Consider the following 22,405-nt stretch of genomic DNA (forward strand, 5'->3'; position numbering starts at 1 on the left):
AGCTTCTGCAAGCCTGAATTGGACTTCTTATCAGTGCTGTTGAGCAAAATAAACAATGAACCAGACTGCTCTGTTTGTTAGTAAGGTCACCAAGCACTAACAGCTTAACAGCTCCCTCTGAGCCTAGCACATCCAGGAGGGGACTTGTGAGTTATAACCCCGCAGGGTACAACTTGGGGGTCGTAACTGAAACAGTGTAGTCTTTGGCAGACCTGGTAAGAGAGGACTGTGCAAAGTAGAAGAGATCACCTTATGGGACCACACGGGGTCAGAATTTGTAACATTGGTACCTTGATTGCTCCTCAGGGTAAGCTGACAGCCCAGGGCAAGCTGCTGCAGCAGGACACCTTCTACGTGACAGAGCATGACTCCGGAGTTCAGTCCCGACCGAAGGAACGTAGGGTGTTTCTCTTTGAGCAAATAGTTATCTTCAGCGAGCTGCTTAGGAAAGGGTCTTTAACACCAGGCTACATGTTCAAGAGAAGCATAAAGGTAAGAAATAGAGTGGGAGGTGCGTATTCTGTTTGACTGTCACACAGAGATGTCTTAACCAATTTTCAGTACTGTGAGGCTGCCCTGTCCTGCCATAGGTGGACAACGTTTTGTGGAAAACATTGGCATTTAGTTTACAGTAGATCAGAAGCCATTAAAGACCAATGTCTTGAAGTAAACCACTGAGTGCCTATACTTACTGGGCAGGTATTCTGTCACACGTAGGTCTGAGTTAGCAAATACTGCTACAGAGCCTCATTAGGAAAAGTAAGTGTATAATAGCTGCCTTTAAGCATGATCGTAAAAGGTGGGAGAAACAAAACCCTCCTCTTAAGCCTAACTGTAAGTCACTGGATGTGACCTTACTGGAAATACCCTTCCTGATGGGGTGGGACTCTTGGTACAAATGTGAATGTTGCACATGATAGAACTATTTCAAAACCAAACAAAAATACCCACAGAAATAAATGTAGCTAAGGAATTAGAGAGCTAGATGGACTATTAAGAAAGCTTCAAGAAATTGTTTTAATTTTCAAATAATCTTTCCAGACTATTGGATTGGGATTAGAAGTAAAAACTGAAAGAAATCAGGGAAAACATGTTTATTGTTTTTCCAAGGGTTTCTGTGTTTGTTCGAGAAAGGCAGAATTCACCTCTGGAATGTAGCTGAGGTTGAATGCTCCACTTCTTTCAGCAAAACAGCCTTTGCTGTAGCTGGAAAAGAGCAAAGTCACAGGTTCATCTGAATGTCGTCATCATTCAAAGCTGAGAAACCAGTCTGGAACTGATTTCCTTCCCAAAGTGCATTTAAAACAAAATGTGTGAGAATGCATTGTGTTTGCTTTAAATTTTAAATGATAGATTACTATGAAACAGAAGAGAATGTCAGGTAAAATAATGCATATTAACCATAAAACCTGTTATAATAGATAATAGGCATCTTCTTGGCAGACAGAAACTGCAGCATTTACTGAAAAGCATATCCATTTGCAAGTCAGTGTTCTGTGGAGTTTTCAGCCAAGTAATAAGCCAGAAAGGAAAAACCTAAAGTTTACAAATAAACAGTGATCTTGATTTAGATGAGCAGCTTTGATTTTATCCCGCTGCTGAATTAAATCATGATTCAATTTGGAGACAGAAATAACATGAATCATTTTTACTTCAGTTTATTGTGCGTATAACAATGAGGCTTTTATCTGCAGGAAACAATTCCTGAATTGTATATTGTAGATGAAGAGAGAAAAATAAATCTCTTCTAATGTCAATAAAATTAGCTTGCCTCGAGGGTATGGGTTGCTTTTCTAGTTAAACAGCTTATTAAAGTAATGCTGTTCCCACTGCCTGAGTTGCTTTAAAATCTCTGTGTGATAATTTTCCAGTCCCTCTTTTCTTCCATTTGGCAAACAGCTCATTCTTCTGTTGAGTAACTACAGCAAATGTGGGATCCCCTGTGGCTCCACGTGCATCTCCCCCACTGCAGCTGGAAGTCTGCATTCCTGCAGCACTCCCGGCCTGCTCCCAGCCCGTACTTCGGCTTCTGGTTGCTTTTGCAGTGCTCCTGTGCTTTCCCATTGCAACACTTTGATCCCATCTTCCATGATGGTTGTCCAGCTCTCTGGGAGACACTTCCTGAGAGATGCAGGCTGTTTCCCTGCTGGTCACATCCTCCCAGCAAGCAGGAAGACCAAGCCAGCACCTGAGGTCCCATTTCTTTCCTCTATGTCACAGCCACAGAGGTCTCTCTGTTAGACTAAGATGTACGTCTGACTTCAGATGTTGCCATTCTGTTCTGCCAGGGGGATCAGGCTCCCACATATGTGTCTCCAAGGTCTGTCACACTTGGACAGTGACAAGAGCTTCATCACGATGTCCTACATTAGCGAAGAATCTTTCTTTATGCAGTGAGGTGTAGTTAGCTTTCAGAAATAGCACATCCCTTCTTGGACACTGCTCAGTTGGATACCTTTCAAGCTCTCAAAATACTTAAGTGGGCAGCTTTGGCAAATGCGTCTGCCTGAGACACCAACAGTAGTCTTAGGACTCTGACCTACAAGTTGTTTTCTTGGAGTCATATAGAATTGACTTGCTTGCTTTGGTTATCAGCCAGAGGAGCAGCAGCTGGAGAGAGCAGGGAGGGCACTGTCCAAGCTCCCAGTCCACCCCTTCCCTTGTCTCCATGTCAAAACAGTTCCTGCCTTCTCCACAAACTCCACAGGGACCTGAATTGCCCACTAAAGCAGAAAAGCTATGCCAGCCTGTTCTTTTTTACTGCTGTAGACATGAGTTATCCAGGAGAAGTCAAAGTTATGAGTGCACTTGCACAGAAGGGCATGGTATCCTACAGGACATCAGATGAAATTCCCACCCATGAGAGTTCTAGGAAGAGTATCTGTGACTGTGGTCAACTCAGGCAAACACATGCAGATGATAGTGCCTTCCACTAGAAATAAGATCTGTTGCAGCTTCAGTGTTTGGGTGGTTTTTTTTTTTTTTGGTATATCCTTATACAGTGTCCCTTCCATTTAAGATGTTAATTTTCTGTCAGTAGACAGATAATTTCTTTCCACGAAGGATAAGAAGTGTAAACACTCACTTAAATTGAAGAAATGATAGACCTTATTAACATCTCAATAAGAACAGTTTAACTCTATTTATGGGTTATAGTAGATTTTTAGCTCATCAGCCAAGTCTATGTTACCTTAATATAGAAATTGTAATTCAAAGCAAGCCAGATGGATGTCTGGTGTGTCTGTCAAAGCTTTATTAAGCTTGAAGTTTATCTCCCTAAATCTAGATGAGGCAAGTTCTTCTGATTACGCCTTGACAGTTCGTTATTGGACTGAGTTATTTTCAGGAACTTTTCACAACAATTTTATTCTGATTTTTGAGTAATGCTAAGTCATGCTCCGTGTAACACATGCTTCCCTTGGCTTGTTTCAGATGAACTACCTTGTCATTGAAGAAAATGTGGACGGTGATCCCTGCAAGTTTGCTCTAATGAATCGGGAAACATCTGAGAAAGTTGTTTTACAGGCAGCTAATCCAGAAATTCAGCAGGCTTGGGTACAGGACATCAACCAGGTCCTGGACACACAAAGGGATTTCCTAAATGGTATGTACATGGGCTTTGCACTGTTTCCCAAACAGTGACACTAAGTGGGACTCAAAATCTTTGCATCTTTGGCCCCTCTGGGTGAAAAACATTCAGCAACTTCTTGTTCATAGGGGAAATCCTATGGGGAAAATGAGAGCCCAGTTTGCCTTTCTTTAAGGACTGGGTCAAGTGCTATCCATAGAGTACATGTGAAAGAGGTCTCACAAGGCATCAGCTGGTCTTGGAAAAGGGACCAGCTCAGTGACACTGTGCAGAGGTCCCCTGGTAACCCCAGGAGCTGTGCATGAACAAGGGCCTGTCGCAGCTTTGCTTTAGGAAGAGATTTGGGGTGGTTTGAAATCTTATTTCAAATTAAATCTCTGTTTCTATTAAAAACAAAAACAAACGGCACACACATGATCAGCAAAAATGGATTTTGGAAATAAAGAGGCATCAAATTCGATTAATAAGGAACCAGGACTGGAGGGAAAAAGTAAATATGGTATCTCTTTTTGCCTGTTGTTGGAAGCAACAAAGCAGGAGCATTTCTTTGGAAGCCTCCAAAATTGTTTTGTAGTATTCATGTCAAAAAGTCTTTGTTTTTAACTGAGCTTACATTAAAAAAGCATTCTATATTTAAAAACCTTAGTAAATGATTTCTATATTGACACTTGCTAGCTTGAATCCAAGTGTCTTTGCTTGGCACAGTGTGTTAGCGTTTTTGATTTGGGGTGTTCTATTTTGTGGATTTTTTTGTCGCAAGATCTGAAGAATTTCTTTCAATTCACATCCAAACAAAGCTTCTCTTTTCGGCATCGTGGAGTTCTCATAGGTTTTGGTTTTGTTTCTCTAATTTTGATTTAACATAGCTTTACTTCTCAAAAGTTAAATGGGAAAAGGTTACAAAGTCTGTTTGTGGCGGTTTGAAAACTGTAGCTGAGTTGAGAAGACAAAGTGTGTTTCACATGATTCCAAAACTTGATGTTTCATTTTCATGGCTTGGAATTGAAAGGGTCTTGTGCAGTCGTTGTGAAATGGTACTATAAAGACATTGGTGAGATGGACAGCCTGAGTTTCCTGTTTTGACCTGGTGCTACAAAAACCTGCTGGTATTGTGGCAGTGCAGTTGACTTTGAATGAGGGCCAGTAATGCTCAGCCACAGGATTTTTTTTATAAACCCAGTAAGGACTCCACAGACACTACTGCTGTGGTTTTGTGTCCTTTCGCATCTTTCTTACCTGTTTTCCTTTTTATTTATCCTCTCACACCTTCCCAGCGTTTTCTGTCTGGTGAGTTCCTTTTTCTACTGTAGTATCTTTGCGGCCCCTACGTAGCCTGTCTTCCAGCAAGGAATTTGGTGGGTTAGGAAGGTAATCTTCAGTATCTCTAAATCTAGAAGTAGAAGTAGATTTATATTAAAACACAAGCTGAAGGATTTGTGTTAAACCTATAAATAAGATCCAAGAAAATGGTATTGTATCCAGTCAAGCTTGTCCAGTCTAGAACAATTTAAGTGGCTTTTAGGATGTAATCCCTTTGAAGCTGACTAATCTTTAAATGCGTTCTTTAGCTTTCCATTTCATTAAAGCGGATATTTTCTGTCTTTAAAATCATATTAAACCAACACCGAGATGATGCGGCATAAACTAAATAACAAGACATTCCCCGTGTGTTCTTGATCAAGCTGTACCTGACTTTTCTGATTTGTTTAGGAAAGCCCTAACAAATAAGGAACTATGTGCAAAGCTCAGTAGCTGCATACTCAGTTCATACATGTGAAACGTGGTGCAATTACACTGTGATATTCAAGCAGGAGGTGGGAAGCCAGGCACCCCTCTCTTAGCTAACTGGAATTAGTAGCCACAAGTGGACACTCAACCAAGTGTCCTTTAAAAGCAGTGCATAGCATCAATTGTTTCAAGATAGAGACATTCTCCGTCAGGTCTTACTGCTAAAGACTTTGCAGCCTAATCTGCTGCATATAGTAGTGAAATGTCATTGTTGAAATCGCTGCCAAACATCTCCCTAACCTTCCTCCTCCTTGGTGGCTGGTCTGCAGCAGGACCAAAGCATTTTCAGTGGCAGTTGAGGTAAGCGAGTGAAATGGGTTATATCTGTGGCATAAACTCGAGTCACTGCTTGGGCTTTTGAGCTAGCAGTCCTTCAGATTGCTACAGGTCTCTGTTAAAACGTCTGTCTATTTGAGGAAAAAAGCAATCTGGCCTCTTTGATTTGTTTTAGTCTCTTGTTCTGTAGTATCAAGTGGTTTCTTGTTGGACCAGCCCTGCCTTTCTCTGTAAGGGGAACATATTGTGTGGTGCTGAGCCTTTCTGTTTGCCTTTCCTTTTCCTCTTGTTGGGAAAGACATTCTTTCTGTTGTGGTTCCCCGGCTGGGCTGATGCTGTGACACTGTGTCCTCCTGTCTGCCTCTTGCTAGACGAGTCTCTCTGCATTCCAGTAGGTTTAGTCTGGTGCATGTACACAGACAGTATTAACTGCCTATAAATCAGCCACTGAAGCCACATGACTTGCAGAAAGCAAACCCATAGGTCTGGGGATGGGAGTCTGAGCCTAGTAAATCTGTCTCTTTCCCATTCCACATAAGTCCTAGCCCTTGTTCCTTCTCCTCCAAACTTATCACATTCTTTATTGTTTCACCATCTGGCATTTTTATCCTTCTTTTTCCCAGTGTGAGCTCTGCCTATGACTACAAAAGGTACTCTCACAAGCAGAGTCTTGTGGAGCTGTTTGATGTTGCTTGTGGCTGGCTTCTGGAGAGGTTTGGGCTGCTGGGATTAATATCGTTGAACCATCTATATTTCCTCACTTGCTGATCATCTCTAGTGATTTCTTTGAACCAAATCAGTTAATATAGAAAATCCATAGGGAGACAAGTTCCAGTGCATCATATTTGAAGAGAATTCAGTAGTCATGCTCTCGTGGAAATATACAGATGAGACTTATGGGTCTTGATCCGTATTTCCTGAGGATAAACAAAAATCACTGTAAATAAGCTGCGTGTCTCTTGCTCAGACTTTCATTTATTTTTATTACAGGTTGATTTTTATGGTATTTCATTTGTGCAGTTTCAAAGACAGCGAATGCAGTTACGTATGCTGTAAATGGCAAATATTTTAGTGGACTCTTCAGTTCATGCACAGTACAGTGCAACATGTTTGCATCCTGTCTGGCCATGAACGTGCCCTGTGCTTCCATGGGTGGCATTTTATGTGCCTGTTCGTTTTGCAACTACTGTGTCTGTTCTGATTGCGTTACCCCATGCACTCTCTATATCCCTTTGCAGTGTCACTGGAAACATATAACTAATTCTTGTCCTCTTTTGCAGCACTGCAGTCTCCCATAGAGTACCAACGCAAAGAAAGTAGCACAGCAGTGCTGAGGCCCCAGGCCGGTAGGGTCGCTCAGCCCAACAGCAGACCCTATTCTTCTGTTCCAGTAGGGTCTGAGAAGCCTTTGAAGGCTACAAGCCGTAACCCATCTCTCCCACCCCTGAAGATATCTACCTCCAACGGCAGTACAGGGTATGAACAGCCCGGAGACAAGTATGAACAAAGCAAGGTACTGAGCTCATCTGATAAAACATGATCAAATTGCCCACTTCTCATACCATAGACTATCTGTGAAGTTAGCTGCAATTGTCAGCCAGCCAGGTCAACGGCAGTCAACAGACTGAAGCAATGGTATGAAATATGGTTTGAAAGTGAATGCAGACTGTGGAAGTCCTGGTGTTCAGGCAGTTGGCTCTTCAGCTGGAAAGCTGAGGCAGAGCCTTCCCCTGGAGCGCTGAACCCAAGAGTTTTTCAGGGCACTGTATTTGAAGACCTGGTAAACTGAAATTTCCATTTGCAGTCCTGGCAACAGTAATATCCAAGCTTCCCTAATGTCCATTAACCACTCATACCTGAAGAGGTCTACTCTGATGGTTTAAATAGTTTAGATCGCAGAGTGCCGAATGAAGGTTGTAATTCAGGTGTGTGTGCCCTATACTGGACACAATTCACAGAAACCACCAAAGAGTCAGTAACAGTCCAGCGGTGTTTGGACACAGCTGTTGGCTGATATTGACCAAAGCCACCTTCCAGTAAGACATACTTAAGAATATGAAATGTGTGAGTATTACTTTGGCTTCTAATGTGAGCCTTCATGGGTTTTTCCCCACATTTGGTTCTGTGCAGGTAGTTCATCCACAGTGCCAGTACACAGCTAGGTACTATACCGCTGGAATAGCTATGAAATCTAATAGGAAGCAGGAAGCTGGTTTCTGTCAGATTCATGCCAGTCCTTAAAATCCTTCTCTACCCATAAAAATTACTGTAGAATCATAGTATCCGTAAGTTTGAAAAGACCACTAAAATCACCAAGTCCAATCATCAACCCATCCCAACCATGCCCACTAACCATGTTCTTCAGTGCCGCATCTCCATGGTTCTAGAACACCTCCAGGGAGGGTGACTCACCACCTCCTTGGGCAGCCTGTGCCAGTGCATCACCACTCCTTCTCAGAAGAAATTTTTCTTAATATCTAACCTGAATGTTATCAAGTGATTGGTATCTTCTTCTCCGGTGCAGTTAGGCTGTGAATGAAGTGTGGTGATTGCTGCCAGAAAAGACAGATTCCTCACTGCCACCTTCTCACCACGTTTCTGTTGTGTCCATTTTCACAGACTGATTTGGGAGGGTGCAATGGGACATCTTCCATGGTGGTGATTAAAGATTACTATGCAGTGAAGGAGGACGAGATCTGTGTGAATCAAGGAGAGGTGGTTCAGATCCTTGCTATCAACCAGCAAAACATGTTCCTGGTGTACCAGCCCGCAAACGACCACTCTCCAGCTGCTGAAGGATGGATCCCTGGCAATATCTTGGCTCCCCTCACTAAACCCACTACAGATAATAGCGACGGAAGCATCAAGTAAGTGCCATGTTGACTTCGCTGGGAGCACTATGTGGATGTTTTTGAGGAAAAAAAATAAAAATAAAAATAAATCCAAATGGTAGGGAGTTCCTGCTGATTTTTATCTACAGTGCCATTGGAGCAAGCTGAGTGGTCACTCTGCAGCGTCGGGCAGCCATGGTGGATAGCTCGGGTTCTGCTTATTTACGTTATGTGGGGTTTTGTTTATCCTTGGGAGAGAAATAAAACCATAGTTGGTTAAAGACATATTTTGTGTTACACCATTTTACACCAACATGGACCTGCTTGGACTGGACTTATATTTATGTTGTATTAAGTTACTAATCTATATATGGGTTATAACAGCATCTGGCAAAAAGTAATCAGGCCCTGTGTTGGACTGAGATTCGCTTCTCTAAGAGGAGAGATTTTGTTGTCTATGGCAATTTTCTTGTACAGCTTGTATTTTTTTGTTTGTTTGTTTGGTTGGTTGGTTGGTTCTTTTTTTTTCTGTTCGCAGTTTCTTTTGTAAAATATTTTTTTGGTTTGCAAGACCCCCATGCAAATACATTCCTGTATAAAGTATTTTGCACTATTTAAAAAAAGAAGAAAGAAACAAACTCATACTGATGAAGTCAGGTTGTGCAATATAATGGATAGTCGCAATGTTCATCATTGTACCTGTCATGTAACTAATTTTAAATGTACTATTTTAAATATGTAAAATAAATTTTCACCATGAGCATGTTTTAATGAGGTAAAAGAACTAGCTTGACCCTTTTTTGTTTTGGTTTTATTTGATTTTTTGTTGTTGTTGTTTTGTTTTGTTTATAACTTTTTGTTGCTTATTTAACAAATGTGTGGATATATATTTTTCTTTCTTGATTTTTAGAAATTTGTCAGTCTGAAATGCAAGAAAGTGGTTTTTTGGTATTAAATACTGAAGGTACAACCCTCTTTTCAAGTAATACCGACTGATTTCTTTTAACATCCAGAGCGACTACATGGTAATGCATGATGTATGCTTCAAATTCTGTTGCCTTCCACGAGTGCCTTGAAGCACAGAGTTGAATATGAAGAAAGATTTTGTGGCAGTTTCACTAAAAATAATAATTTGAAATCTGCTGGAATTTTGGTCAAGAAAAAAAGCTGACTCGACCCATGAGTCAGTGATCTCAGGCATACAACTGAATGCTACTATGAATCGCATGTTAAGCCAGAGGAATTGCTCAGCACGTCTCTTGCATGTGTGCCACAGCCATTCCTGGGTTCCTCCTATAACCAGGCTCTGCAAACATGTGCCTTTACATTCACCCCCAGCACCAGGCTCCTGGTGAAGACTTTCTTTTCATGGCAGCTGTACAGTCAAATTCTGTGATACGTATGAATTGGGGCCAGGAAGGCCTACCGGAATTGAAAGGCACATGCGTTGCACTTCTCTCTTTCTCACTGCAGTGACACTTGAAGACACTTAAAATCATGTTTTAGTTCTTTGAATCTAAAAACAACCCTGGAACAAAAAGATGCTTGACTGACTTTCTACTACAAGTCATATGGGTAAAAAATGACCTGGAGCAGGTGTTATCGTCAGCCCCATCTAGCCTGCCACATCACATGGACTTATTAGTATAAGTAATAAAACTTTTTCTTCCGTTGACAAATACTGTACACAAAATATGTGGTAGATGGCAATAGTGCTGGCATCATGATGGGTGAAGGTCAGGAAGTCCATCAGCCATGCCCTTGACTCAACTGTATCTTAAAGGACAGTATCACAGTCTCGAAGTGTCAGATAACTGTCAGATAAATGCCCAAATACCAGGCAGCACCTACTGGCCAGGATGTGCAGGACATGTTGGTGCTCCTTGTGCCAAAACACAACTGCCCGTGCCAGCTGTTAACACCACACAAACACAGTAGGAGCCATTTTAGTCTTGTGTCAGTGCAGCCAGTTGTTGGGAGAACATCGATTTAACTTTCTTAAAAGTGAACTATTGCACAGTGTCAACCGGGTGCTGAAATACAACAAAAATAAGCTTATGAAATGGCCACAGAGTTCTTGGGGGAACATCAGCTTTGTGGGGCATCCGTTGAGTCCTACCTTGCTAACATACTGCGTTTTATTGGCATCGCAGGTGGTCGTTGGATTACATGCAACTTGCTTTGTAAAATGTATCAAGGTACTGTAGACATGACATGTGCCAAACATTGGGCTTAAAACATGCAAATCAAATTTGCATGACTTAAAGGTGGGCAGATGCTTTGAACCTGGATCCCAGATCATCACACTGCTGTTTTGAGAGCTTTCTGCTTTGGACAACATAACCCTTCCCAAATCCTCCCCAGCCTGCCCACTATTTAAACCAAATGAAATTCACATTGAGAAGTGTTTTGTTTTTTTCTTTATTTTTTTATTTTTATTTTTATTTTTTTGTGTCTGCTTTGACATGCAATTTCTGTTGTCAACACAGCATTGCTCTTACAAAGGGTGACATGGTCTTTTTTCTTTTTTTCCAAGAGTAAGGTCATAGGTGCAGTAATGAGGGGTGAAACGTACTGCAAATCGTGCCTGCTGTGATGCTAGCCAAAAAGCATGGTCTGATTGACGTCCTCTCTCTCCTAACTGGCAAAATCAATTATTATACTAATGGGAAATTCTTGGTCTTGAGAGGCATAGCAGAGCTTGTCATTCTAGGAAATGACTTGTCTCTTGGAAAGCTAATGGTGTAGCTCCTATCTTCTGAGCTACTCATGTCCTGAGAAACATGTGGAGAAGGATGCCTTGAATTTCTTAACAATTTTAATTTGCCATTCATTTGACTGCTTTAACCAACAAGACTGAGGTCTAAATTGACTTTTAACCCGTAGCAAAAATAAAAGAAATTTCTGTTTGTGGCAATGCAAGACAAAATCCTGAAACCAGATGACCAAATTCTAGTTGCCTGCTTCCATCATGGGATTTTTTTTTTCCTGCTCCATGCGTTTAAACAGCAAGTGTGGCACAACATCTGCTTTGCAGAACTGTTTGATTTGTTTTTTAACTTCAACTCTCATTGCTCAAATAGAGATAGACATATTGCCAGTAGCTTTCACCTTCTAGGGAACTGCAGTAATCGCAAACGTGGATGCTGGTTCCCCTTTCCAAATCCTTCCTTCCTACTATGATTTGCTGTTTGATTGCTGCGTTTTTTGGTACAACAGGAAGTCATGTTCATGGCATACCCTGCGCATGAGAAAGCGGGCGGAAAAGGAGAGCAGTGGCAAAAATGAAGCCAATGGGCCACGTAAATCCAAGGATATTCTGGGGAACAAAGTCTCTGTTAAAGTGAGTAAGGCCATCTGAAAGCTGTGTGCCGCTCTCCTGCTTCCCATCCTTTTCACCCCCTATAGCATCCTCTCCAGAGAGAGGGAGGGAGTGGCAACTTGGGTTTTGTTGTTTTTTCTTCCCCACTTCAGTTATCTTTTTTTTTTTTCTTTTTTTTAGTATTCATTTTAGCAGGATTTTTGCATGCAAGATAAAATGCAGCCTTTGTTTTTCATTTTCTTTTTCCTGGCATCCCTCATGCAAGTAAGTAGTCTTCATTAAACAAACAACAACAAAAAAAAAGCTATTTGTGAGGTTAAATAACTACTCTTAACATTGAGAAAACAGTGTTTGATTTACCTCTATCTGTCCCAATCTGCAGCTGCATCAGAGCAGCTGCAGCAGTTAGAAAGCCACGGGGTGAAACAATGGGCTTATTGACACTGACAAGTTTTCCTTAGGCCAAAATTTCCCCACAGGTTACAATGAGGGATTCTCAACCTTGAGATGCTTAAGATATTTGCTCAGGGGAGGTGGTCTCAGTGACCTTTTTACTTCTGTATTATCAGACAGGGAAGAGATGCTGACTTGCCAGGAGAGGGTTTTGTGTGTGTCCGTGTGTGTCCGTGTCTGTCTCTCTCTCTCTGAGATCTCCCAGTAGGGAAAAGTTGAGAATGGTGGGGTTAAGCTCCATCTTCTGCTCTGGGTACCTGACTACTGTGCTCCAACTCAGAGGATCCGTCCCTATAACCTGACCGTGAGGCCTGCTCAGGACTTATGTGGGGGCCTTCCCTCCCAACAGAGGCAAGCAAACGCTTGTTGTGGTTCTGACACAACCAAAGGTTCAGGAAAGCACTTGAGCATGTACAATGGATCCACCCCCTTCCAGGAGAGCCCGTGATTAAGTGTTTTCCTTTCTGGAGGTTTTCTGTCATGTCTGCCTAGTGAAACAGAGATGGCATGTGCATAGGCCACTACAGGCCACCCACCCCTTGCACCCAGGGCCGGCCTCAGGGCAGCCGTAGCTGCAGCATGGTGGTCACAGTGCTTCTGCTGCTGCTTCCCTGCTGCTGTGCTGCCAGAACGACCTGCAGCATCACTGCCTCTTCTTTGCCAAAGCACGTCTTTGCCTTTGCTTCCCTTGTTTTGTTGGTTTGGTTTGGTTTGGAGTTGGGTTTTTCCTGTGAAACGTTTTCTTTCCTGTTACCCATTCCCATGCTCACAACTCCTGTGCTGCTCTGCCCTGTCTAACCAATCTCTCCACTAATCTCTCGTTCTCTTTCTTCCTCTTCATGCTGCCAAACAAGGAGACAAACAGCTCAGAGGAATCAGAGTGTGATGACCTTGACCCCAATACTAGCATGGAGGTAGAGACAATCACCCTTCTCATTATTTTTTCCATTAACATGTGCCTGTTTTGAAATGCCTTTGCTGAAAGGGGAGCTGGTGGGTCTGCATCTCTCATGGACATACCTGCCAATTAAGTATGAGTCATACAGAGCACCAGTTCTGGTTTTACCAGGTGGTGAACTGGAGTTTGGGCCACGTTTGTGATAGCAGCAATGGATGAAGTTGAGGAACAGGTTCTTGCTGAGCTGGAGGCTGCCCTCAGTCACTGCTTCCCATCTATGACCTTGTCCAATGCAGTGATGGTACTTGCATGTTGACTACCAAGAAATGTAGTAGCTTTCTGTGTTAAAAACACTTGTTGTCCTGACAGCACGTGCTGAGCTGCTAGTCAGAACTGTATTGCGAATTACTGGAGCAAATGTTGCACCACAGCAGGTGCTTTGAATCATCTAGATCAGAAACGACAAGGTTTATTTTTTCTCCTAGCAGGTGATGTCAATAAATAGTGGGAAACTTCATTTCTTTAAAGATACTGAAGGGGTTTGGTAAAATTAGTTGCTTTAATGTACTTGTATTATAGACAAGACTAATGCAGCTGTGGTGACCCAGTTTGTGATGCATTACACTATTTCTTCCAGTGTGAAGCCATTGATTCTAGTAGAGTGACTGAGACACACCTTAGTGAAGCCAGAAGGAGCTTAAAGTCATGAGAACCGGTTCTTCTCAATTAGAGAAGAGCCCATTTTTCTTTACATAGTGACCACACTGAGCACTTCTGTACATTGTACCAAGGCTGAAAGGCAAGGAGAAGGTTCCATGAGACCTTTGTGATTTTGTAGAGACAGTAGGGCAAGTCATTGGCAAACAGGGATATTACATCTGCAGGTTGCTCTTAGCCAGATTGTACTACCAACATCCCATAGAAGGAAGCTGATCTTCCTCCTGGAGGAGGAATAGAAAAGTGTTTTGGGATGCACCACCTAAGCTTTTAACCTGAAGGCTCTCTTCTGTTTTAATTGTGTTTGTGTCAATAAATACATCTTTGCAAGGAGGATCTTTACTAAAGGAAAGCCTTTGACCCATCTGACATGCTTGAGGCTGAACGGTGCTTACCGCTAATGCTGCATTATTCTCAGGAGTGTCTTTGTGCTTTCAAATAGCACTTTTCCAATCACAGATAACAACTGAAAGCCTATGTTATTTGTTACGAGGCAGTGTACATTTACTGTGCATAAACCTGTATAAGCTTTAGGTTGTTGGAAATTGCTCCGTGGAGCAAAAAAAAAAATCAGCTAAGATAGATAGAGGGGTGATGCACAGAGCTGGGTGAGGATCACTGCTCCTTTTGCAGAGCATTTCTGTGTTTTGACTTTCCTCAACAGGAGGAAAAGCTCAGATGTCTTAAAATTATCAGTGGAGGGTACCTATGGCCTCAAGCTGTTTGCGTACAGTCAGCTCTCCATACTCCTCACCTGGCTTGCCTTGTGACACTTCTATGGGCTGTGGGAATGCTGATGCAGAGCTGTGTCCTGGCCCAACCACTGATGTTCAGAGGTGCACGCAGCCCTGCCTGGGTCATGAAGGTGTTGGTCACTATTACTGCAGCCTTGGGTGGGTCACCTGGCCTCTTTTATAGCCTATCACCCCTAACATGCTGATGTCTTCCTGTCATACATGAGAACACGCACCTGGTGCTAAAATAAAGAGACCTATTTCTAAATACAAAGCATTCATATTAATTACTTGGAAATATCAGTACGTTTTACCTCCAGTCTATTCCCTGTGTGAGAAGCCAGAAAACTAGTCATAATATCTATGAAGTCCCTTTCACTTCCACCTTTGCTTGCTCTTTGTAAAACATATCTGTTCAGTAGATTCCAGGTTACTGAAGGGATGGGGAAATACAGAAAGAAATGTGGAGAGCACATTGAGCGGCTGTTTTCAAAGCACTAGAATGCTGTTGCTGTATTTTTGCCTACACAGGGACATGCTGGCCCTGGAGAACTTTCCATTCATTGTAATCTGGAATCTGTATCTCTTGTTGGCTGTTTCTGTTCTCTGAGTTTATCAATACGCAGTGACAACGAATATGAATGGAAATGAAATATAGTTCCTATTGTTTCAGAAAGCAAAAGGTGCAAGCTGACCTGTTGGGCACGTGGAGTGTAAGAGCAGACATTCACAGAGCAGCTGTAGCCATGTGAGGGATAGGAGTAACCTATATTTAAAGCAGATCAGACAGTCCCTTTGCGTGTCTATAAGCTAATTGCACAGGAACAGGCAGTTCCTCTTCTGGGAAGAAGGTGTGTGCCCCTGTGAATCAGCCTGCAGCTCCACACCCAAAGCTGGGGTCCTGGACACCAACGTGACTGTCACACAGCCCTGTGTCATAACAACCTGTGTGGTTTCAATATTGCTGGGGAGGTCACAAGCCACCCATGTAGGTCCCATAAAGCTCTCCCTCTTTGCTCAGAGCAGCCGTGCTCCTGTCCTGCTGCCCTTACAGGGCAGGGATGCTGAGGCAGAGGGCAGGTAGCTCATCAGGTGCCAAGCGTGCTGGCAGCACTGCTACTGCAGTTCAGCTTCTGAAAGAGGAAGTAGTGATCTGCTTCATCTGCAGGTAGATGGTAGAGGACTATATAACTTAGTGCCTGGGAGCCTTCAAAACCAGACAGCCCACCGCTATCAGCTTCACAGCAGGAACCTGTCATGGGGAAGAGGATGGATGCATGTGCCACTCAGTGATATATGAGATGAATTGGCAGTCAGGCGGAGGCCTTGGTGGCTGGAAAAAAGGCAATGCCACACCCATTTTTAAGAGAGGTGGAAAGGCTGGCCCAGGAGACTACCAGCCTGTTAGCCTCACCTCTATGCCAGGGAAGACCATAGAGCAGATCCTTCTGGAAGCTATGCTAAGGCGCGTGAAAGAGAGGGAGGTGATACAGGATAACCAGCATGGGCTTCACCATGGGCAAATCCTGCCCAACCAACCTGGCAACTTTCTATGATGGCGTAACTGCATCAGTGGACAAGGAAAGAGTCACTTGATGTCATCTGTCTGGACTTCAGCAAGGCCTTTGACGCAGTCCTCCTGTTCACTGCAGGGAGTTGCACCAGATGACCTTCAAAGGTCCCTTCCAACTCAAACCTATGATTCTGTGTGACATGGTCAACATCTCTGATGTCAGTCTCAAAGTCAGCCAAGCCCATTTGTGGGCCCATCTGATGGATGGCTCCGCACCAAAGGGGCTGAAAGGCTCGATGCTATTCATTTCTTAAACCATTTAATGAAATACCATTCTCATTTTCAGTTACTTTTCCCTTCGGTGGCACCTACCCACATGTAGGACGATCCTTATTTGCTCTTCTTGTCAAGAAATTTCTCTTGTGAATATTTTTTTTCATGGAGGTGAAGCTTGTGTCCCTCCGAAGTCCCCACTGTAGAAGTTGACTGAGTCAGGGAGAGACTTCTGTATAAATTGCAGTTGATTTAATTCTTCTGTAGCTCGTGCCATTATTATTTTTCCTGAGAGTCATTAATTTGTTGGTTTTGTGTGTTTATTTTTAAGAGGAGAATGGTGCGTGCTGCTGACTGCTACCAGCACGAGCAAATGAGTCAATATTTTATTTTAACTCGGTGAACAAGGAGTGCCATGAAGTGTTTACAAAATGCTGAGCTGCTTGCCTTGGAGTAAACATGCCCTCTGCTGTTTAGCTGAAGCATGGGCCTTGTTATGAAGGGTTTGGTTGGCAGCCCAGCCTTACAGCTTAGGAAAAGTGGGGAAAAAATAAGTGATGCATTCGATTACTTTGGTGGCGTTTGGCATCCTCTTGCCTAAAGGCTTTAATTTTGTCTAAGCTTACAGGAGGTGAAAGCTGAGACATGGCTGTGGGGTGTCGTTAGGCAGCATTTTATCAATTAACAGCTGAAGTTTGATCAAAGGAAATCTAAATATTACCCCGAGACTCTTCCAGTGTCATCTAAGAGCAGTAATTTTTCTTCTGTGATATTCCATTGTTAAGGCAATGGGAAAAAAAGGCAATTGTTATAAATGATCATGCCTTGGAAATTATTTAAAATGCAGCATTATTTATTTATGGATATATCTGCAATTTGTATATCACTGTAGCTGTATCTTCTAATGGTTACTTCAGAGCTATGAAATTAATGTGAAGTTTTAGGAGCGTTTATCTCTCCCAGTCTCTAATCGTACCGGTGAATAATAAGGGAATTTAGTGCATGCTGCAGGGAAGGCAGGAGAGAGCTACAGGAGATATATGTGTATTCCAGAAATGAAGATTTATGTGCAAATGAGCTGATGCCTCAGGTTACTAATCTGATAAAGAGATGGTCTCATTTAGGGACAAGTGGCAAGTGATGGTTTTTAGATGGATATCTCCATCCAGAGCAACCGCTTTTTCTTCCTCTGTAGTGCCATGTGAATGCTATAACTTAATCAGGAGTGCTGTCTCCCCTTTCCCTCCCCACAGGTGGAGAGGTGTTTTTCTTCATCCAGTGCCCTCTTACACCATGCTTTCTTTTTGCCCATGGGGTCCTGGTCCCCACTGAGCAACAGTTGCAGGAGAAGGGCTGACAGCAGGGGTAATGGATGGCACACAAAAGGCCATCAGTGTGCTGGTTGTATGAGGACTATAGAAATAGTCCTCAAAGTCTTCTCTAGGGATGCAAAGGGGGGAGAGTGCCTTCCAGGATGCTGGGAGTGAACGTTTGAAATCTCAGGGCTCAATGGAAAGTACGTTTCCATGGAAAATAATACCCCTGTGTGAGCAACGAGTCCATGTTGTGCCCTACTGTTCTGGTATTGATGGGGTAAATGGAGCTTGAGGTCTCAGTGCAGGTACCAGAGGTTATCCTAGGGCCATGAAGAAGGGCTGCGACGCTGAAACCGATCTGAATGTACTCGAGTGCCTCCTTGATGTCACCCCGAGCCACTCACCTTGGAAAACTATTTTTAACTCCCCAAAATAAACATGCATCTTGAAAATGTATCTGCATGAAGATGTTGATTCTACGTTGTGGCCTGTTTTCTGGCCCACTGCAATAGCTCCCATCAGCTTTAGCAGAGCATGAATTAGGTCACTGCTTTATTGGCAACTTCCAAACCTGCTCCGAAACAGATAGTAACAAAGAAATTTGAGGTGAGATAAACCACAGTGGTATTTATGCTGCTTGATATTTATACCTGTTAATGAGCCTAAAACTAAGCTAAAACTTAAACTATGGTACACCATTACACAGTTAGATTTGAGAGTAGAGAGTAGAGTTGCATGTGAGAATTTATTGCTGTCGTCTTTGTTATCCCCCACCTTTTCTTCCAGGATTAGCATGATGTAATTGACATGTGTAGGCCATGGTGAGATGCTGGCTTTTCAAGTCTTTGCTGACTTGATCAATGAACTAGTTAGACAAAATAACTGAGTCACCCAATCCTAAATACCAATTAGAAAGTTTCCATCAGCCCTTTGATGCAAGTGACGTTTTACTAACGATAAGCCATGCGATGTTGCAGAACTGATATGAAAAGAGGCTTGTGTCTTTGATTTAGCCCTTTACCTTTTCTTTTTCCCCTGAAGCTGAGCAGGAGCTCCCCAGAGCTGGTTAGTGGCCAACGCACAGGTGAGGTGCCCAGGTGCATGGTGCTGCAGGTGGTCTGGAGCTGGGCACATGGGGCACAAACCACATCCAGGTAGATAACAGTCAATGGCTTGAGCATCACCTAAGCAAAGAGAAAGCACGATCCACCTCCCTCAGCCCTACTGTTGTGCCTGCTACCTGTGATGCAGCTGACACAAAGTATGCATTACAGCCTTACAAAAACTGTAGCTTTTGTTTTCTTTTCCAACCGTGCACTGGCTTGCTCAGACGTCACCAGAGCTTGCTGTGTTTGCCAGTTGTTAGAGACTGTTCATACCCACTGGTCAGTGTGTCTGCAGTTCTGGTCAGCCTCACCATGTTACCTTGTGAAACCAAATGCCTCTTTATAATGGTCCAGAAAAATAATAATTCCTTTATGTGTATTATTTCTTTGTATTTTTCAGATAATCAACCCCAATTTCATTCAGGAAGGTGAGTTAAAGACAGCTGTGCACTGACTTGCCTGGAGGGTTGAGCCAGCAGCTGGGATCTATTACCAGGGAGCCTCATGCTTCCACCACATCAGCAGTCACAGCAAAGACAGCTCTCCATCACTGGGCAGGGGAAGCGATCCCTGCTTTCTCATGGGCTCAGAGAGTCTGAAATGATGCGCTGTCCCCAAACCTGCCCCTCCAGTACACACACTTGCACACAGCCTTGCTGTCTTGCCAGAACTCAGACCCAGTACAGCCTGCCCCTGTTACCTCCCTCCCTGAAGGTAGAGTTTTGGTTACAATTCCAGGATGCTCAGATCTACAGCGCTTAACCCTTACCCATCACTCTCCTACAAAAAGCTCCCACAATTGGTCCTATAATGCATTCTTCAGAGTTATGGGGAGAACATCCTCTCCTGTACATTAAAAGGTGTTCCCCCGTGTTTTTCTTCAGTGGCTCCAGAGTTCCTTGTGCCGTTGGTGGATATCACCTGCCTGCTTGGCGACACTGTGATGCTGCAGTGCAAAGTCTGCGGCCGGCCCAAACCAACAATAACTTGGAAAGGACCTGATCAAAACATTCTTGACAATGACAACAGCACGGCCACATACACGGTGTCATCCTGGTAAGGTCCTGCCCCTGGATTCCATCAAATGATGGTCACACTGCCCTCAAATATGACACTAGCCAGGAGACAAAGCTCATTAGAGATGCAATTGATTGAGGCTGACATGGTGTGTTGGCACATCACTGAGCTACACGTCAGCTAGAAAGGATCAAATGTGAGAGCTCAGCTAGCTCTGTAGTTCCCCAAGCTGATGCAGGGCATCTCCACCAAGTGCAGTGTTGGCAGAGCTGAGCTTTCTCTGTTATGCTATGCCCCAGGAGGGCAAGGCCTCTGAGCCTGTTGCAAACGTGAAGCAATTAATGTTTTCAACATATTGGTTAACGCTGCCTCCACTTTTCTGGTGGTTCAGTTTGATGCCATGCTCATCTTTGACAGGAACTGGAATGGAGCAGAGCAAGCTCTCATCAGAATGCAATATTCTTCATTGATACGTACCCACATGGCTGGGAGTTTTCTCATCTCAGATGCTGAGGTAGTAACTAATGCAGTGTTCCTGAGCCTTTCCTCAGCTGTTCCTCAAAGAGCCTCCATGTGCTTCTGGAAAGGCCACATCTGGCCATGCTCGGACAGAAGGATGCTTGTCTGGATGTTCCTGGCCCAGCTTTACAGCAGACAGGGGAATGAACTGAAAAGTTCTGGAGTTGAATTCAGGTCAGGTAACAGCCTGCTGCTGGATGCTCCTCTGCAGCTTACATAAGCTATTTGGGCCAAATGGAAAGGGAAGTCTCCAGGAGGCAATCTTTCATGTGAGGTTTTCAGCACCGCTGGCTCGGGCTGAGATGAACCCAGGGAGCACAGAGTCCGTGAAAATGAAAAATGAATGCTAAGAGAGATTTTTTTACATTAAAAAAATAATTTAAAAAAGAATATAGAAGGAAAAAAAAGGATGTCTAATCAAGAGCTTCCTTCATTTAGCCTCACGAAGCTCCCCAGGGCGCTTAAAATTGCCTTTTTAGCCATCACTCCGTAGATCGTGAGTGTGCCTTATCTTCAGGCCTCTGGCTGGGGTTGGGATGCAGGATATTTCTGTGTGGGGCTCTGTTTAACATCAGTCTCTCTCCTGTGCAGTCCCTCGCTGTGCGCTATCAGCACTGGCGTTCTCTCTCCTCTCACTTGTTTTTCCGTGCAGCCGCTGCCTGCCAAGGAGAGGCCTTACAGCTCAGCATCTGCCTTACAAATCTTGCTGGCATCCGGATTGTGGGGAAGGCGATGTTTTTCTTCTGTCCCTTAACCAGCACAGTCAGGCCTGCCAAGGCCGCAGTGTCCATGCAGCTACACCGGCAGCCATTTCCTTTTGCAGTTTACGCAGTCAAGAACCAGTCTAGTTTTGCCATTAAGAGAATTTATTACTGGCTCTAAGCTGGCTCTCCAGCACAGCTAGAGTAGTTACACAAGCAAAATAATTCAGGCCAACTCCCTTAAAGTGAGTGTTGAAGAGCTGACTATCTGCAGACCTGCTACAAACTCACCAGATTGTGTAGAGCTGTTTATTCGCTCAGATCGGCCCAAAGGCTGATCATTTCCCAAGAAATGATGTCCCACTGACAGTTATTTCCCCCAGCTGCTGTGGGATGTCCACTCTTCTGGACACGGCTTGCTTCAGGGGTCTGGAGCTTCCCAGAACAGCTTCCCTCCCCCTGTTCCACAGGGCTGCCACGTACATCTGCATGACACCTGTCCAGTTGTGCTGGGCATACTAGAGAGGCAACACACATCTCCTCCCCAGGTCAAAAAGCTGTGCCTGGGAAAGTCTTTCTGGAGATGTGGGGTCTCAGTGTCAAGCTCTGAAAAGCTAGAAAACGTTCAGCTCATACACTTTGCTTGCTTCCCCATCTCCACTGAGACCACAACAGATAGATTTGCCCTTCTGGCCTCACTGGGACCATTCTGCTCAGAGATTTCATTAGAGACCTAACCCTGATGAATGCAGGTGTTGCATTTGGTACCACATGGCTGGGGGGTGTTCCTTTAAATGAGTTAACAAGATCTGCGTGCACATGTCCTTGTAATGAGGCAGAAGAGAAACAGGAGTAAAAAGCATTAGGAAGCAAAGCAGCACTTTGTAACGTGGGCTTCTTGCATCTGCAGTGACTCTGGAGAGCTCATGCTGAAGATCTGCAATGTGATGCCTCAGGACAGTGGCATTTACACTTGTGTGGCAACTAACGAGCATGGAACGGCATCAACCTCAGCCACAATCAAAGTGCAAGGTAGTGTTACCTGGCCTTTGCAGATAGCATTTACCTGATCTTCAGGATGAAGCACTAGGGCTGGTTGACATGATGCTGGACTCTGTGCTTGTTTTCTCTCCCCAAGGTGTACCGGCTGCCCCAAATCGCCCCATTGCTCAGGAGAGAAGCTGCACCTCTGTGATCCTTCGCTGGCTGCCTCCATCCAGTACAGGCAATTGCACCATTTCTGGCTACACAGTGGAGTACAGAGAAGAAGGTAAGAGCCTTGAGGTGTGCTCACTGGCTGAGAAAATGAAAACAAAGTAATTCTGCTTTGTGGGACAGTAGGTTCCAAGTGC

At 43.8% G+C, this 22,405-nt stretch overlaps 1 protein-coding gene across 20 annotated transcripts in view; it reads left to right on the plus strand.

Annotated features, from left to right (window-relative positions):
* KALRN (kalirin RhoGEF kinase) overlaps positions 1–22,405 on the plus strand; it is a 446,039-nt gene that overhangs the window by 414,200 nt on the left and 9,434 nt on the right. For 7 of the 20 annotated variants that reach the window (XM_015289974.4, XM_015289981.4, XM_015289976.4 and 4 more), the window contains 10 exons: positions 307–492; positions 3,433–3,604; positions 6,934–7,166; positions 8,273–8,520; positions 11,704–11,827; positions 13,114–13,173; positions 19,217–19,244; positions 19,701–19,872; positions 21,964–22,085; positions 22,192–22,323. In XM_015289974.4, the coding sequence (XP_015145460.2) occupies positions 307–492; positions 3,433–3,604; positions 6,934–7,166; positions 8,273–8,520; positions 11,704–11,827; positions 13,114–13,173; positions 19,217–19,244; positions 19,701–19,872; positions 21,964–22,085; positions 22,192–22,323 (1,477 nt within the window). Of the gene's footprint in view, positions 1–306; positions 493–3,432; positions 3,605–6,933; positions 7,167–8,272; positions 9,269–9,394; positions 10,025–10,637; positions 10,683–11,703; positions 11,828–13,113; positions 13,174–19,216; positions 19,245–19,700; positions 19,873–21,963; positions 22,086–22,191; positions 22,324–22,405 lie in introns of those variants that run through there. The other 13 variants (XM_040703553.2, XM_040703552.2, XM_040703554.2 and 10 more) reach the window with 7 other exon arrangements.

This window comes from Gallus gallus, chromosome 7, assembly GCF_016699485.2.
Source record: "Gallus gallus isolate bGalGal1 chromosome 7, bGalGal1.mat.broiler.GRCg7b, whole genome shotgun sequence".
Lineage (NCBI taxonomy): Eukaryota > Metazoa > Chordata > Aves > Galliformes > Phasianidae > Gallus > Gallus gallus.